At 51.4% G+C, this 15760-nt stretch overlaps 1 protein-coding gene across 1 annotated transcript; it reads right to left on the bottom strand.

The window, feature by feature from the left end:
• Positions 1 to 294: 294 nt before the first annotated feature.
• On the bottom strand, positions 295 to 7588 carry CMTM3 (CKLF like MARVEL transmembrane domain containing 3). Its single transcript, XM_059383350.1, has 5 exons — positions 7299 to 7588; positions 4516 to 4671; positions 3389 to 3484; positions 2892 to 3012; positions 295 to 1398 (listed from the first exon to the last, which is right to left on the bottom strand). Exons 1-5 carry the CDS (start codon positions 7584 to 7586, stop codon positions 1370 to 1372), a joined length of 690 nt encoding a protein of 229 aa, XP_059239333.1. The 5' UTR covers positions 7587 to 7588; the 3' UTR covers positions 295 to 1369.
• Between the last annotated feature and the right edge of the window lie 8172 nt (positions 7589 to 15760).

Genomic DNA, 15760 nt, shown 5'->3' with positions numbered 1-15760 from the left:
TGATCGTTAACCCTGACACTAAGTGAGAGGGCCCTGGGCCCCTTCAAAGGGGCTCCGGGGACCAAGGCAAGCTCCAGAACCTTCTTTCGGTTTCCTGCACTGAGAACCAGGACTGTGTGAGGAGTGAGGGAGAGCACATGCGTCAGAGGCGTCGGCGGTGTGAGCTGTGGAGCAAGAGCTGAGCCCTGGAGCTGTCGGACTCACCATCGACAGGAGCCATCTGTGCTGAACAGGACACTGGACTGCACTGCCCTGGGTGGTGTGAGTTGTTTTCAAACGCATACACTCCAAGCATGGAGTCAGTCTGGTTTAATCCATTATGGCTTTTTTCACATGCAAGAGAAGAACAAAGGTTACAAATGCCCAAGACATGGGTCCACATCTGGCTCATTCATTCATTCATCAGGCCTCTTGGGTCAGAGGAAATGCCATTTAAAAAGCTACTTTTGTGTAAAAAAAGAAAAAAAAATTACATAAAGTTACAAAATCCCATTGAACATACACAGGACGTATACTCAGGTGAACGCAGAAGGCACATCTCACCTCTCGAAAGGCAGTCAGGAGACCTGCTCTGGTGTCGAGAGACCTATCATCCTGAGTGCCCGAGAGCCCCTCGCCGGCTGGCGGGCCCCCGGGAAAGAGGGTTTGGCTGGGCCTGCCCAGCCCCCCAGAAACCATCAGTTATTTCATGGTTAGGTATCTGGATCTTTTGGACCTGGTAAGCTGATCTACAGCTGTCAGGTCCCCCAGAGAAGACGTGGCCCCCCAGGGTGTGAGGTGCCTGTTCTGGGCACTGTGACCTGCTCGCTCCTAGAGGAGAGCAAAGGTCGGTTTTCTTCCTGCTTCAAAAATGAAGAGGGAACTGGTGCTCCTGGAACAGAAGATCTTGCAAGGATCATTCTCAACAAAGTGCCTGGCTGAGTGGGACACCAAATGCAGACAAAAATCCCGGGGGCCTAGCAGGTTGGCCCTGTGGTGGCTTTGGTCCTACTTTTACCCCCCTTCCCCGCTGCAGGGGACAGAGGTAACAGGGCTCCATCAGCTCTGTCCCCTTGTGCTTATTGTTGGCAGAGAGTGTACAAGGCTAAAGGTCTGTGGGGCAGAAATGAGGAGGCGTGGCAGACTATTGACGATGCCCCCGTGTGTGCAGTGGTTATTAGATGCTGCTCAGCCAAGGGGTGCTGTTGGGTAGGCCGGGCTTGGGCGTGTCACCTCGGGGCGTGAGGAGGCCGGCTCTGTCAGAAGCTCCCACTGCTGCTGGAGAAGTCACCGCCTCTCTCCCAGCGCATGTGGTGTCTTGACTGCGCCCAGCCGGAAGGCACGACTGTAGGAGCCTGGGGGGCTCCGGTCGTTGGGGCGGGGCAGGGCTTCAGTCAGAGTCAGAGTCGGAATTCTCTTCTGAAAGCAAAGCAAAGGGGATGCTTGGCAGGAGTTTGTAGGCCAGCGGGGCCTGGAAGCTGTTTCTGGGGAGACTGGCTGGGTTTCTGGCTGTTGGCTAGAGCCCCAGGCTCAGACCCCTCCCGCGTGGACTGTGCTGTCGATGGTGGCAGCTTAGCAGGAGGGCTGGCCTGGGGCCTGGGACCCAACGCTGCAGGGGCAGCTGCTGTCACCTCCAGGATGTGGCCACATGGAGCGGGGAGCCCACATGCTCCTGCTCCAGGCCCTCTCCAGTCTCCCCTGGGCTGTGAGTGGGCTGGGGCTTCAGCCTGAAAACTCACCAAACTCAACCCTACCATGCAAGTCAGCAGGGCAGGGTGGGGTCAGCTCTTTTCTGGCACAAGAAAGTAAAATATACTAGAAAATCAGGAAGTTGCTTTTTAGCCATCTTATAGTTTGAGTCCCCCTTGCCCCCAGTCCTAATTTTATATGATAATCAGACACATTTTATGACGTTAAGGGCCTATCTAAAGTTTGAGTCAAGGGTTCCTGAAGTCCAATACTGAGTACTCTCTAGAATCTTCTGGAACCCCCACTCCAGGAAGGAAAAGCACCCAAGTCGCTAACCCTCCAGCCTCAGCCCCAGTGCCGGTTGCTAATTTCAGGGAGGGACACCCCTTCACCGGCCAACTCGGTCTCTTGGAGCCCCAGTCTGTCCTCACCCTGTTGCCGGATCACGGATGAGCTCCGAGAGCCTCTGTAAACCCTGACTCCCTTGGCCCTGTCCAGAGGGTTAGACTGGTCTGATTTGGTGGGCTTCCTGTATTCTAACACATAAGCTAGGAATCATTTTACATCAAAAAAATCATACGTCCATCTCCAAGTCTCAAAGCCCACAATACTCAAACACATGTGTCCACGGTCACTTCCTACTTGCTTACTGGGCTAGTGGTCTAGAAACACCCAGGGCAGGGAATGAGTAGGTCACAAAGGCCTAAGGAAAATGTCTAGGGTCAGTGACCCTAGGTGTGGCTGAAATACAGGATGGGAGATGGGCCTCATCCATTCTTAGCAAAAGGATGGTTTCTGCTCATAAACCTGAGCTTGCCCAGGTGCTGCAGGTAACGATGAGAGCCTGGTTCTCTGGCCCCTGAGCCACGGGCTGGTGAAACTGGGCAGGTGCCTGGGTTTCAGGGTAGGTGGCCACTCCGGCTGCCTTGGGGGCTCACGACGGAAGGTCTTGTCAGCAGGAGGTGCCGGGCCTGCCCTCAGCATGCCTTTCCTGGAAAGCCCGAGGGCCCGGGGAGCCAGCCCAGCCTGCTTTATGATCCATATCCCATAAAGGAACAGGAGAACCAGGCTGGGAACCCATGTCCTGCCCATATTGGGAGAGAGGGAATGCTCCTCCAACCTCAAACTGGTCAAGCATCCCTAAAGGAGAACAGGGTCCCCAGCAACAGTCCTGGGTTGAGAAGCCAGGGTCCCAGGTGAAAACCCACAGGGTGGCCACCCACCTTCTGCCTTATCGGCTGTGTTCTCTTCTGCTGAGTCCCCTTGTTTGAGGAATTTGGCCACATCATTAAAGATCAGGTAGAAGTCGATTGCAAACACGATGGTGGCAAAGAAGCCAAACACCTGTGAGACAGGGGACAGGATGGATGGGAACGATCATTAGAAGCTGGGAGTCCCGGGTCCGAGAGCCCGGGAGAAGCAGAGAAGCTGCCGCCCTGCTCGATATGCTCGGATACGTAGCTCAGATAGCAAACACACCCCTCCCGGTACCAACAAGAAGCAAAATGAGCTGTTACCTTGGCTCGGCAAACAGCCTTCAAAACTTGGGGCAGATGAAGCCTCTAGTAAGAGGAGTTTGGAATCTCTGAGATCCCCTGTGGGCATAGACTCTGCCCCAGACGTTGAGCGTCCAAGGGGCATCTGGGGCTCCATCAGAGGTGGGGTGAACTTGAGGGGGCATTGCTGGGCAACCCCTTACAGGGTTAGGGTGGCTACTCACCCCAGCTGCTTTGGAAGCCCCGTCCGAATACTTGGCGACAGCTGTGATGGAAATGGCGAAGTAGATGAGAGCGGCTGTGACACAGCGCAGGAAGTCCTGGGGAGAGGTGGGCGTGGTCACTGCCCTGGGCTCCAGGAGTGGAGCACAGCTTTGGGATCTGGAGCAGGGCTGGGAGCCCAGACAGGGGCATGGGCTCAGAAGGGCACCAGGTGGCAGGAACGCAGCTGGAACCCACTGTTCCCAGGGGACAGTGGGCCCTGCAGGCTGCATAACACACCTGGTGCCCTGCAGGTCTGGCACCCCTGGGGCTCCGCCCTGTCCTGGCCCCACCTTGCACTCCCTAGTTCTCCCTTCCCCCCATTCCTGCCCCTGACCAGGTGCCCCTGGAGGCTTCCAGCAGCTGGGCTGCCCCGTTCCGGGTCCAGCTGGCCATCCCCTGCCCAGTGGACAACAGGACGTGGGCCAGCCTGCAGTTTGCCCTGTGGCTGGGCCCACAAGCACATCTCCCTGTTTGTTGAGAAAGATGTGGGAAACCTGGTCACTTGTTTCCTGCTGGCTCTCCAGTGGGGAGATCTGGCCTTGGGCCTCGCTGTGCCACATACTTGTGGCAGATACCTTTACCTATCATGGTTTCTGCTCACCTGTTCCTAAAATAGGGACACAGAGTGCAGCCCATCAGGAAACACATCGGATATGAAGCCAAGGAACCAGGGTTCACTCGCAGCCCTTCTGTCCCTTCTCAAACAGCAAAATTTGAGGTGGGGCTTTGGGGCATCCTGGGTGACCAGGCAAGCTGCCAGATGGCTGGGGTCTGGCTGAACCCCGCAAGTCCTCATTTAACCTGTCCTGCTCTTGTGGAAATGGCTTGAATTCCTGCGGCGGAGGCTCATTCCGGCCGGCCCGGCTGGGAGCACCAGCGCCACCTGGTGGCCAGTGGCCAGGATGTCAGCTGGGGTTCTCAGCCTCCTCCAGAGACCTCCCAGAGGTAAGACAACCTGCTCTGGGTCACGTGTCTGCTGAGTGGGGAGTGCAGGCTCCAACCAACTGTAAAGAGCCCCTTTGGCGCACTGAAGAAAGGATGAGGGTCAAAATGCAGCCAGCCCCTTCCTCCTGGACCCAGCCCTTACCATCATGGGCCAGCACAAGCCCTGCCACTTGTCATTCAGCTGCATCGCATCTGCAAAGAGGAAGTAGAGGGCCAGCAGGAACTCCAGCAGAGGCGCTGCGAGGAAGGCGGATGCAGAGGACGCCACATAGCACACAAAGGTGATGAATGAGAGACCCTGGAGGGGACGGGAGGAAAAATCAGAACCTTTTTTACAACCCCTGGCCCTGGGCTCTGCAGCCAGGGCCAGAGGTCCCTCCAGCAGGGGAGGTGACCTGCCCACAGTCCTGCAGCTGCCAGGATGAGAACCCCATCATGGGGCCCTGGCCCACATGCTTGCTGCCCTTGAGGCCTCTGGGCACAGGTCTGCACCCTGATTCCCGTGCCTGTGCCCTCTCAGGACCCAGTCAGGATGTCCCAGCTTCCCATGTGTATCCAGCCCCCCAGGAGGCTGCCTTCTGTGGCTGCATACCCAGCCCCCGCACCCCAGCAGGCTCTATGGCAGAATCCACCCAACTTAGATGGTGCACAACAGGGCAAATCAAACCCAAGCAGTCTCAGAGGCAGCTCATGAAGCAGGAACCACTTCAACAAATGACACCCAACTCCCAAAACAATACACAAATCTTGAATTTAATGATATGCATGATGAAGTGCTCAGAGCTGAAATGTACTGATGCAGGTAATTTATTCTGCATGAAAAACTAACTGGTGGACAGACAGAAGGAGAAGATGCGTGATAAAGCAAAGCCGGCAGCAGGTTAACAACTGTACAGTCTACGCAGTGGGTCTATGGGCATTGATGATTTAACTCTTTGGGTTTTCTGTTTGCCAGTTCATACGAAGAAAATACCTCCGGGAGGGGGGTGCGTTGACCCTGCCGCTTCAGTGCATGCTGCACTAAGGAACAAGAATCAGCATTCTCCGCAGCCCTGTCCACCTGCTGTGGGTGGGAACTGATGCCTGAAGATGCTGAGGCCCCCTGGCCAGTTCTGCAGACCATATGAGGCGCTGTTTCCCTGGCCAGGGCCTGAGGCTTGGGCATCCTCACAACCATCCATACACGGGTGCTGCCCACAGCCCACCTCACAGATCAGAAGACTGAGGGACAGACAGGTGAAGTGAGTTGCTCAGTATCATGGGGCCAATGAGAAGGCATCGGAATTTGAACCCAGGGCTGGCTGACCACACACCTGTAGGGCTTAAGGAACCCTGCCCTATGGGTGCTGGCCTTTATCTGTTTTGATTTCTGTCACTATGGCTGGGCAGGATTTGCGCATGTCCATGGTTGAGTAGCTTGGAGTGGAGCCCAGGGGGCCCTGTAGGGACACTGAGATGCCCCACAGGAAACGCTGTGGCTGCTTCAGACAAATGAGCTGCAGAGATCCCAGGGAGTCCCCAGGGCACCCAAAACTGCCTTGAACAGGGCCAGGGAAGTAGCCGGGTTCAACCCGACAGATGGGAAATTAAGGCACAGAGAGGGGCCTCCCAGGAAAACAAGGCCATGAGACCCTGACCTCGTCTGAGGCTGGCTGGAGGGGGGTTGGGGTTGGTGTCCCTCACTGGCCTGTGGATTTAAGGCTTCTCTGCAAAAGTGGCTCCCATCCACCTCCAGGCTGGGACTGGGGTGCCAACGAGAGGAGTGTGGGCTGATGACCTCTGGGCTGACCCCAGGGGTAGAAGTAGTGGCAGGAAGGCCTCCCGCCATCTGCCCTGAGCAGTAGGAAGAAGAGGTCTGGGGCAGAAGCCTCCTTCCTCTGATCCCCACTCTCATCCTTCCCTCACCTGACCCTCAAGTCCTGTCAAATTCCCTAGACGTCCTGGCCTCAGCCTTCTTGTCTGCAAAGTGGGAATAACAGGGACAGCCAAACTGCCGGGGATCTAAGTAACAAGAGCTGCTCCTTATCTCGCCTTCCCTGCGCCGGGCCACTTCGTTCCCTTCCCTGCACAGCGGCCCAGCACCAAGACCCCGCCCCACCCGCGGATGGTGCGGGAGTTCTCGTAGTGTCCCCAAGACAAAGGCCTGACAGGCCCGGGTGGGGGTTGCGGGAAGGAGGAAGGAGCTTGGCGGGGGCGGGGCGGCTGGATCAGGGCAGGGGAGGGGAGGAGGGGGATGAAGTCACCCCGCTGGGCTCCCGCCCCCGCCCCCTGCACCCGGGGGGAGGGGTCGGCCTGCACACCCCGCACTGTGCGGCCCGGGCCTCACCCAATCCCGGGGGTCCCCTTCCCACTTCCCGCTGTTCCCCGTCTTGGCTGGCCGGAGTCCACCCCGGCCTCCGCCCCGCAGCTCGAGGCCCGGCCGGCCCTCCCTGCGCCCAGGAAAGCAGGCAGGGGCGCGGAGAGCCCACCCTGGCCCCGACTCGGGCGTCGCGAAACACCGAGCCGGCTGATTTCTCCCGGGGCGCAGCCAGAATGGCGGGAGAGTTTGGGGAGCGGAGCGCCCATGACGGATGCCAGAAGATGCGGGGCCGCAGCCCGTTCCGGGGGCCCAGAGAGGGCGGAGGTGCCCGAGGTCCACAGTGCCGGGCTGAGTTTCCAGGGACCCTCCCGTCGCCTTGGCAGGCCCGGGCCTCAGGCTTCCCGAGCAGCCCCCAACGTTGGGTTAGGGAGCCCGAAGGGCCTGGGTTCGGGCTCCGCCTCGTCTCTGCCTCCCGCGTGGAGAGCTTCGGCGCCCCCCGACGCCTCGGGAAGTGCTCCCAGGTCCGCCCGGTCCGCCCGTCTTCCGCGCTTCCGAGGGCTCGGCGGGGCCCGGGAGTCCCGACGACGCCTCCGCGGTTCCATGCCCGGGCCCCGCGCCGCACTCACCGACTCGGCCAGCAGGAGGCGGCCTTTGAGCGAGCAGAGGAAGGCGCGCGCCGGCAGGAGGGCGCGGAGCCCCGGCATCGCCGCGCCGGGCGGAGAGCGGCCGGCGCGCGCCGAGGCCGGGTCCGGGTCCGGGTCGGGCTCCTGGTCTGGCGGCCACATGGCGGCGGCGGCGGCGGCGGCGGCAGGGACCCAGGCGCGCCCCGCTCCTTCACCCCGCGCCCGGGAGGGAAGCGGAAACCCGGACTGTGCGGAAGGAGAAAAAGGCGAGACCCAGGAGCGGGGGCGCATCCCCCACCGCCCCGCCCCCGCCCCGCCCCTCCTGCCTCGTCCCCTCCTCCCCTCCTTAGCGGTCTCCTGCTCCGCGCGGCCCAGCTAGCTTCTTCCGCTCGCCCTCCTCCTCCTGCCTTCCTCCCCTCTGACCTAGGTTGCCCCAGCTGCTCCGGCCCCCCCCACCCGGGGCGGGAGCGCCCGTGGGGCTGGCCTGAGGCCCCCTCACACCTCCCCGCACTCTCCGCACAGCCGTGGCCGGGAGCTCCGAGACCTTCTTTTTGCGTCCCCTGAACGCCCCGTCGGGGCTTCCAGTCTTCCCTGCCTGCCCTGAAGGCTTGAGTACACTCGTGCGTCGTCTAGTTTCCTGCCCGTGTCCTTGCTCACGTCCAGGCCCCAGGAAGCCAGGCGCCCAAACGGCAAGACCCTTTCGTCCTCCTGCGCTTTTCCTGGAGCGGTCAGCTCCCCACCCCACTCCCTCTTTCTCCCCTGGCCTCCCTCCCATCTTTGGCCAGCCCGGCCTCTTCTACTGGCTGCCCCAGCCTGCCTTCTGCTCCCTCTTCCCATTCATACCCCGGCGACTCCCAAGGGCACCTGGGCCCCAATGAAGGGCACCGCCAGCCATCCTTCCCTCCCCAGATCTGAGACCCGAGGTTGTCCTGTTCTCCCTCACCCTCACCGCTAGTCCATCACCAAGGCCCGTACCTCTTCACCTCCTAAAGCCTTCTTTGTCTCTGTTCACTTCTCACCATCACCAAGACCCCTAGAAGGCCCCAGAATACTCCCGTCCCCTCCCAGGACTGTTGGAAACATGTCTTTAAGAGGCCTCTCTGCTTCCTCTCTTGGCAGCCAGAAGGATGCTTAAATCCTCAATCAGGATCACTTCCATTTCCCTTATCCCCCAAACCTTGGGAAATGGGGGAGATTAAACGTTATCTCTTGGTGTCCTCTGCTCCCTGTCTCTCCCACACATAGGCCTTCTTACAGTTTCTTGAACAAATTGCTCTCCCTCCTCACTCCAGGGCTTTGGAGCCTGCTGACCCTGCTACCAAGAATGCTCTTCTCCACCTCCTTATCTGATGAACTCTTCACTCTGGGATCATCCCACAGTGTCACTTTCTCAAAGAAGACTTTGATGGCACCTCCTGCTGGGTAAGAGGCATTCATTCATTTATTTATTCATTCAACAGCAGTGTTAGGAAGATGCATCACCTTCATTTGCCCGGTGTGGGTCAACAGTGTGTCCGGAGACTCCTGAATGAGATGATTCTTGGTAATAGGTGTCTGGCTGGTTATGTCGGGTTCCGAGGGTTGCCAGGAGCCTTAGTGGAAGAAAAGACTGAGCAAAGGGCCAGGGGGACAAGACAGATGGTAAAGAGCCAGACCCTGGTGTTTGGAGCTTACTCTAGATCCCCTGGGAGAAGGCCAGGTGAGGGTTAGAACAGAGACAACCTGATACTAATCAGTGTTAATTTGGCTCAAAATTGTAACTCACTAAGAAGTAGTAAACAACCCAATTTTTTTGGATTGGCCGAAGTTTTAAACGGACAATCCAACGAAGATATATGAATGTCCAGTAAGCACTTGACACTGTATTCAATATTATTAGACATCTAGGAGTGCAAGTTAGAGCCACCATGAGATACTATTTTATAGCTATTAAAATGGCTTCAGAAAAGGGGACTCTCCCATTCAAGTGCTGAAGAAGATGTGGAACAACCGGAATTCTCATACACCCCTGATGGGGGTGGAAGTGATGACCCCCACTGAGGAAGATTGTTTGGCAGTTTCTTAAAATGTTAGAGATGAAATGCCAACTGAATATTACCCCCACCTTAAAAGACCACCAGAGACGTGAGTCAAAGCCAAGCAGCAAGGGTCGTTTATTGCAGGTTCGAACCTGGACCTCTGCGCTGCATTTGCAAACCAAGGGAGACTCCTGTCTTGCAGGACTGTGATCTCAGCAAGTTAACTATTTATCATTTTATGGCAGTCAGGGGTGCCTCAGGAATGCTACACATATGGAGGGGAGCGGATGGGGGAGGTGCAAGGCGCCAGCTTTTGCTCTGTCCTCAGCCAGCCTCCTGCTCCTTCAGAGACATACCATGTTCCCCGGACATTTTATTTTATTTTAAAGATTTTATTTATTTATTTGACAAAGAGCAATCACAAGTAGGTAGAGAGGCAGGCAGAGAGAGAGAGAGGAGGAAGCAGGCTCCCTGCCCAGCAGAGAGCCTGATGCGGGACTAGATCTTAGGACGCTGAAATCATGATCTGAGCCGAAGGCAGAGGCTTAACCCACTGAGCCACCCAGGTGCCCTGCCCTGGACATTTTATTTGGAAGGAGTTACCCAAGAGAAATGAAAGTGCGTGTGTTTCAGAAGGCTTGAACCTGAACATTCATAGTGACTCTATTTTTATTTTTTAATTTATTTTTTATTATTTTTTAAGATTTTATTTATTTACTTGTCAGAGACAGAGAGAGAGAGTGCATAGGGGCGCCTGAGCTGGAGCACAAGGCGGGGGAGGGGCAGAAGCCTGGAAAAGCGGCTCCCTGCTGAGCAAAGAGCCCATGTGGAGCTCAGCCCCAGGACCCTGGGATCCTGATCTGAGCCAAAGGGAGAGGCTTAACCGACTGAGCCACCGCTGGGGGCCCAAGGCTCTATTTTTTTTTTTTTTTAAGACTTTATTTATTTATTTGACAGACAAAGATCACAAGCAGGCAGAGAGGCAGGCAGAGAGAGGAGGAAGCAGGCTCCTGCCCCGAAGAGAGCCTGATGCAGGGCTCGATCCCAGGACCCTGGGATCATGACCTGAGCCGAAGGCAGAGGCTTTAACCCTCTGAGCCACCCAGGCACCCCCCCAAAGCTTTATTTTTAATTACTCAAACTGCAGAAGGCCCAATGGCACATTACAGTTGAGAGTATGAACTCACTGCGGGGCTTCCGGCCCCTGGAATGTGCTCAGCAGGAAGAAGGAGTAAACCACAGACAGATGCAACAGTAGGGATGCATTTTGCGGACATGATGTTGAATGAAAAAAGCCAGGCTCAAAAGGGTACATGCTGTATGATTCCATTTTTATGAATTTCTGGAACAAGCGAAACTCAGCTGTGATGACGGAAGTCGGATCAGTGGTGACCTGGGTTGGGGGCAGGAGGAAGCTCTCTGGAGCGCTGGAACTGTTTTTTTTATTTTCATGAGGGTGATTGTTGCACAGAAATACGCATTTGTCAAAGCACATCAAATGCACCATTTAAAATGGTTGCATTTTATTTCAAGTAATCTCTATCTCACTTTACTGAAAGGGAACTCGTGCTAAATAAATAAATAAATAGATAGAATAAGGTGACTCACTGGGGTGGCTGAAAGGGCCCAGGGGGAGGCAAGGAGAACCCGAGGGGTGCCCCTGCTTGAGGTGACTGGATGCCTGTGTTTGCTGTCCCTCCACCACAGGCTGTGAGCTGCATGGGAGACTGTCCTCGTCCAGCCCACCACCTGTCACTCAGATGGCACCGGGAAGTGTCTGCTATGGGATGAAGAAAGGTGCTGCTAATTCCCTTTACATTCCTGCGTGAGGAATATTTTCTGTTCTGCACTGACTTTTTTTTTTTTTAAGATGTTATTTATTTGACAGGTAGAGATCACAAGCAGGCAGAGAGGCGGGCAGAGAGGGGGAAGCAGGCTCCCCGCCGAGCAGAGAGCCGGATGCGGGGCTCGATCCCAGGACCCCGGGATCATGACCTGAGCCGAAGGCAGAGGCTTTAACCCACTGAGCCACCCAGGCACCCCCTGCACTAATTTTTTATTTTTTTATTTTATTCTTTGGGTTATAATTGAATACGATCATGCTTGATTTGTTCGTTAAATTGTTGAATCTTTGGCCTTTATTAGCTCCTACTGGTGGGCTTCTGGGTACCCATTCCCCATCCTCCCTCCTCCCCATTTCCTTATTTTCTGGTCCTATAAGATTCATTTTGTATTCTCCCCATCCCAGCCCTAGATTCCTCCAGGAAGCTCTGGTTTTCACTAGAGAATGGTATTTAAAGATAAATCCCTCAGGGCGTTCCTAATTTGCATTTCTCTAGTTACGAGTGGATCGAGGGGGGGGGTGTTGGTTGCTTTTGTTTGTTTGCATGTGTAACAACCATTTGCATTTGCTTTTCTGAGAACTGACTTTTCATACACTTTGTATGTTTTTCTATTAATTGTTGGTTTAAAAAAAAATGGGCACATAAGAAAGTGTATTTTCAGGAAATTAGTCCCTTTTCTGAAATTTGAGGTACAAATAGTTCTTCCTGGCTTATCATTTGTCTTTTACTTTGCATTTTTGCCGTACAGATTTCTCCTTTTAGAATGTGGTGTTTTTCTCCTTCAGTCTATGAATGTGGTGACTGACGAGAACAATTTTTTCCCCGGAGCTCCCTGTCCTTGCATTCATGGGATGTGCCTTTAATGGTCATGTTGCTTCGCTATTTTGATAAACCCCTAGATTCATTTAGTTAGTATTTGGGGGGAGATTTTTGCCTTTATTTTCATAAACAGAATTGACCTCTAGTTTTTGTTTCATTTTATTTGTTGTGTGTTGGGTTATCCTTTATTTAAGTCTTGGTTTCCTAATGAAGGCATTTAAAGCTATAAATTTTTCTCTGAGGACTGCTTAGGACACATTCTTAAAATAATGCTCTAGTTTTTATCCACTTCTAATTAGCTCATAGTTTCCATTTTAAATTTCCTCTTTAATCCAAGAATAATTTAAAAAGGTGTTTTAAAATTTTTAGTTTGATAAATTTTTGGCTGCACTTTTATGGTAAATATCAAATTTTAGTATTTATTTTATTCAGAGAACAGCTCTGTATGTTCTGCTTTTTGGAACTTTTTGTGATTTTGAGTTCTGATACAGATCAGAGGTTGTAAGTGTTCCTTGCGTGCTATAAAAGATGGAAAATTCCGTCTTAGTTGGGTACCATGTATCCATTATGTATCTTGTTAATTATATAATTTAAACTCTCTGTATACTTACCCCCCCCCCCCTTTTAAGGTTTATTTATTTATTTGAGAGAGGCAAAGCATGAACACAGGAGCCGGGGGAGAGGGAGAGGGAGAATCTCCATCAGACTTCCTCCTGAGCCAGGAGCCAGGTGCAGGGTTAGATCTCAGGACTCTGAGATCACCACGGAACTGAAATTAAGAGTCCAGTGTTGTAATAAACATGGGGGTGCAGATATCTTTTCAACATGATGTTTTTATTTCCTTTGGCTATATACCCAGAAGCAGAATGGCTGGGTCATATGGTAATTCTGTTTTTAATTTTTAAGATATTTACTATTTCTGTTGCTCATCCTTTATCCTTGAAATTCTGTGTTTCTTTCCCAGTATATTCTCCCTACTGTCTAAAGAACTTCCTTTGGCACTTCTTTCAGAGCAGATCTACTAGCCATATGTTCTCTTCATTTTCCTCTTGTTTTTTTAGATTTATTTATTTGAGAGAGAGAGTGTGGAGGGGAGGAAGCGTGGGGGGCAGGTTAGAGCAAAAGGGACAGAGAGAATCTCCAGCAGACACTCCTGCTGAGTGCAGGGCCCAACTCGGGGCTCAGTCTCATGACCCAGGAATCATGACCTGAGCTGAAATCAAGAGCTGGATGCTTAACTGACTGAGCCACCCAGACACTCCAGTTTTCCTCTTTTTGATAATGTCTTTTTTTTTTTTTAAAGATTTTTATTTATTTATTTGACAGAGAGAAATCACAAGTAGATGGAGAGGCAGGCAGAGAGAGAGAGAGGGAAGCAGGCTCCCCGCTGAGCAGAGAGCCCGATGTGGGACTCGATCCCAGGACCCTGAGATCATGACCCGAGCCGAAGGCAGCGGCTTAACCCACTGAGCCACCCAGGCGTCCCTCTTTTTTTTTTTTAACCCCCACTCATGAAGGGTATTTTTACTGGATATAGAATTCTGGGTTTGACAGTTCTTTTCTTTTAGAGATTTATTTATTTGAGAGAGAGAGAGGACACGAGCAGGAGGGGCATAGGGAAATGGAGAGAGAATCTGAAGCAAGGTCCATGCTGAGTGTAGAGCCCAGTGCAGATCTCAGTCTTGACCCTCAGATCACAACCTGAGCTGAAACCAAGAGTCGAATGCTTGACCAGCTGTGCCATCTGGGTGCCCTGACAGTTATTGTCTCTTAACACTTGAAAACTGTGCTGTTTCTTCTTGGGCTCCTTGGGTACCCGATGAGAAATCCTCAGTCATTCAAATTGTTGCCTCATTTTTCTGTAGGTACTTTCAATATTTTTTTCTGCATCTTTAGTTTTCAGAAATTTGATAAGATGTATCTTGATAGGCATTTGTTTGTTTGTTTGTTTCTTCTGTTTGAAGTTTACTGAATTTCTTGAATCTATAAATTTATGTCCTTTGCTAATTTGGGGAAGTTGTCAGCCATTATTTCTTCAAAAACTTTTTTTGCCACACTCTTACTCCGTTCTTTGTGGGAATCCAGTGGTACAAATATTAGACCTTTTGGTATTGTCTCTAAAGTCCCCAAGGATCTATTCATTTTGTTTCAATTTTATTACGTTCTTTTGTTGACACTGGATAATTTCTATTGAACTGTCTTCAAGTCCACTAACTCCTTCCTCTGCCATTTCCATTCTGCTGTTAAGCACACCCAGTGAAATTTGTATTTTGGTTATCGTGTTCACTTCTAAAATGTCCATTTGATTTTTTAAAACATCTTATATTTCTTAACTTAAGACTTTCTACCTACCCATTTATTATCCATTTATTTCACTTATTCTTAGAGCATGGTTACAATATTCTCTTTCAATTTTTTTTTTTAAAAAGATTTTTATTTATTTCACAGAGAGAGACACAGCGAGAGAGGGAATACAAGGAAGGGGAGTGGGAGAGGGAGAAGCAGGCTTCCAGCCAAGTAGGGAGCCTGATGTGGGGCTTGATCCCGGGACCCTGGGATCATGACCTGAGCCAAAGTCAGACACATAACGACTTAGCCACCCAGGCGCCCCTCTTTCAATTTTTGTCTAATAATCTGCCATTTGTGTTCTTCTTGGGTTGTTGTCTATTGACTGTCTTTTTCTCTTATATTGTTGAGATTTTTCTAGGTCTGAATATGTCAAGTAAGTATTGAATGTATCTTGGACCTTTTTAATATTCTGTGAACTCTGGAGTTAATTCCTATAGACATCATAGGTTTTTGTTTTGTTTTGTTTTTGATTTTTGTAAGTATACAATCAACTGGTTAGATTTAGGCCACAGTATCCTACCCACCATTGAACTGTGGCTCCAATGTCAGTTCAATTTTCTTTTTTTTTTTTAAACAAATTTTAAAGGTTTTATTTATTTATTCAAGTGAGAAAGAGAGCACTAGCAAAAGGGGCAGAGGGAGAAACAGACTCCCTGCCAAGCAGAGACCTGACGTGGGGCTCAATCTCAGGACTCTAGGATCATGACCTGAGCTGAAGGCAGATGCTTAACCGACTGAGCCAACCAGATTACATCTGTAGTCATAAAAAATATTGGTATATAGTTTTCTTTTTTTGTGATATCTTCATCTAGCTTTGGTGTCAGGATAGTGCTGGCCCCACAAAATGAGTTAGGAAGTATTCCTTTGTCTTCTGTTTTTTGGAAGAGTTTGAGAAGGTTTGGTATTCATTCTTTAAATGTTTGGTGGTACTGGACTTATATTTGTTGGGAGGTTTTTGGTTACTACTTTGATATTTTGTAGATCTATGGGAAATTTTCTATTTCTTCTTGAGTCAGTTTAGCTAATTCATGTGTTTCTTGTGTGTATGTCCATTTCATCTAATTTTTTGGCATACAACTGTTATGGAATTATCTTGTAATTCTTTTTATTTATCTATCATCAGTAGTAGTGTCCTCACTTTCAATTCTGACAAGTTTTTTGTTTGTTTGTTTCTCTTTGTCATTAGGTAAAGACTTGTTGATCTTGTTGATATTATCAAAGAACCAACTTCTGGATTTGTTGATTATTATTTTTCTACTCTGTGTTTTATCTCTGCTTTAATCTGTCTTGTTTCCTTTCTTCTAGCTTTAGGTTTAGTTTGGTCTTTTACTGGTTCATCAAGGTGTAAAGTTAGGTTATTCATTTGAGATCCTTCTTCCTTTTAAATGTAGGCTTTCACATCTATAAGTATCTCTCTGAGCACTGCCTTTGCTGC

The sequence above is a fragment of the Mustela nigripes genome, chromosome 17 (genome assembly GCF_022355385.1).
Source record: "Mustela nigripes isolate SB6536 chromosome 17, MUSNIG.SB6536, whole genome shotgun sequence".
Classification (NCBI taxonomy): Eukaryota; Metazoa; Chordata; class Mammalia; order Carnivora; family Mustelidae; genus Mustela; species Mustela nigripes.
The sequence above is the reverse complement of the archived record's forward strand: the minus strand, read 5'-3'. Positions and strand labels throughout refer to the sequence as shown.

What these genes read in the sequence shown, in the direction of transcription:
- CMTM3 (XM_059383350.1), bottom strand. Translation starts at nt 7,586, where the DNA reads ATGCGCCCCCGCTCCTGGGTCTCGCCTTTTTCTCCTTCCGCACAGTCC. An exon ending in GCCTCCTGCTGGCCGAGTCG is followed by an intron (nt 4,672 to 7,298) that starts GTGAGTGCGGCG and finishes CGTCCCCTCCAG; the next exon opens with GGTCTCTCATTCATCACCTT. An exon ending in CACAGCCGATAAGGCAGAAG is followed by an intron (nt 1,399 to 2,891) that starts GTGGGTGGCCAC and finishes CTTTGCTTTCAG; the next exon opens with AAGAGAATTCCGACTCTGAC.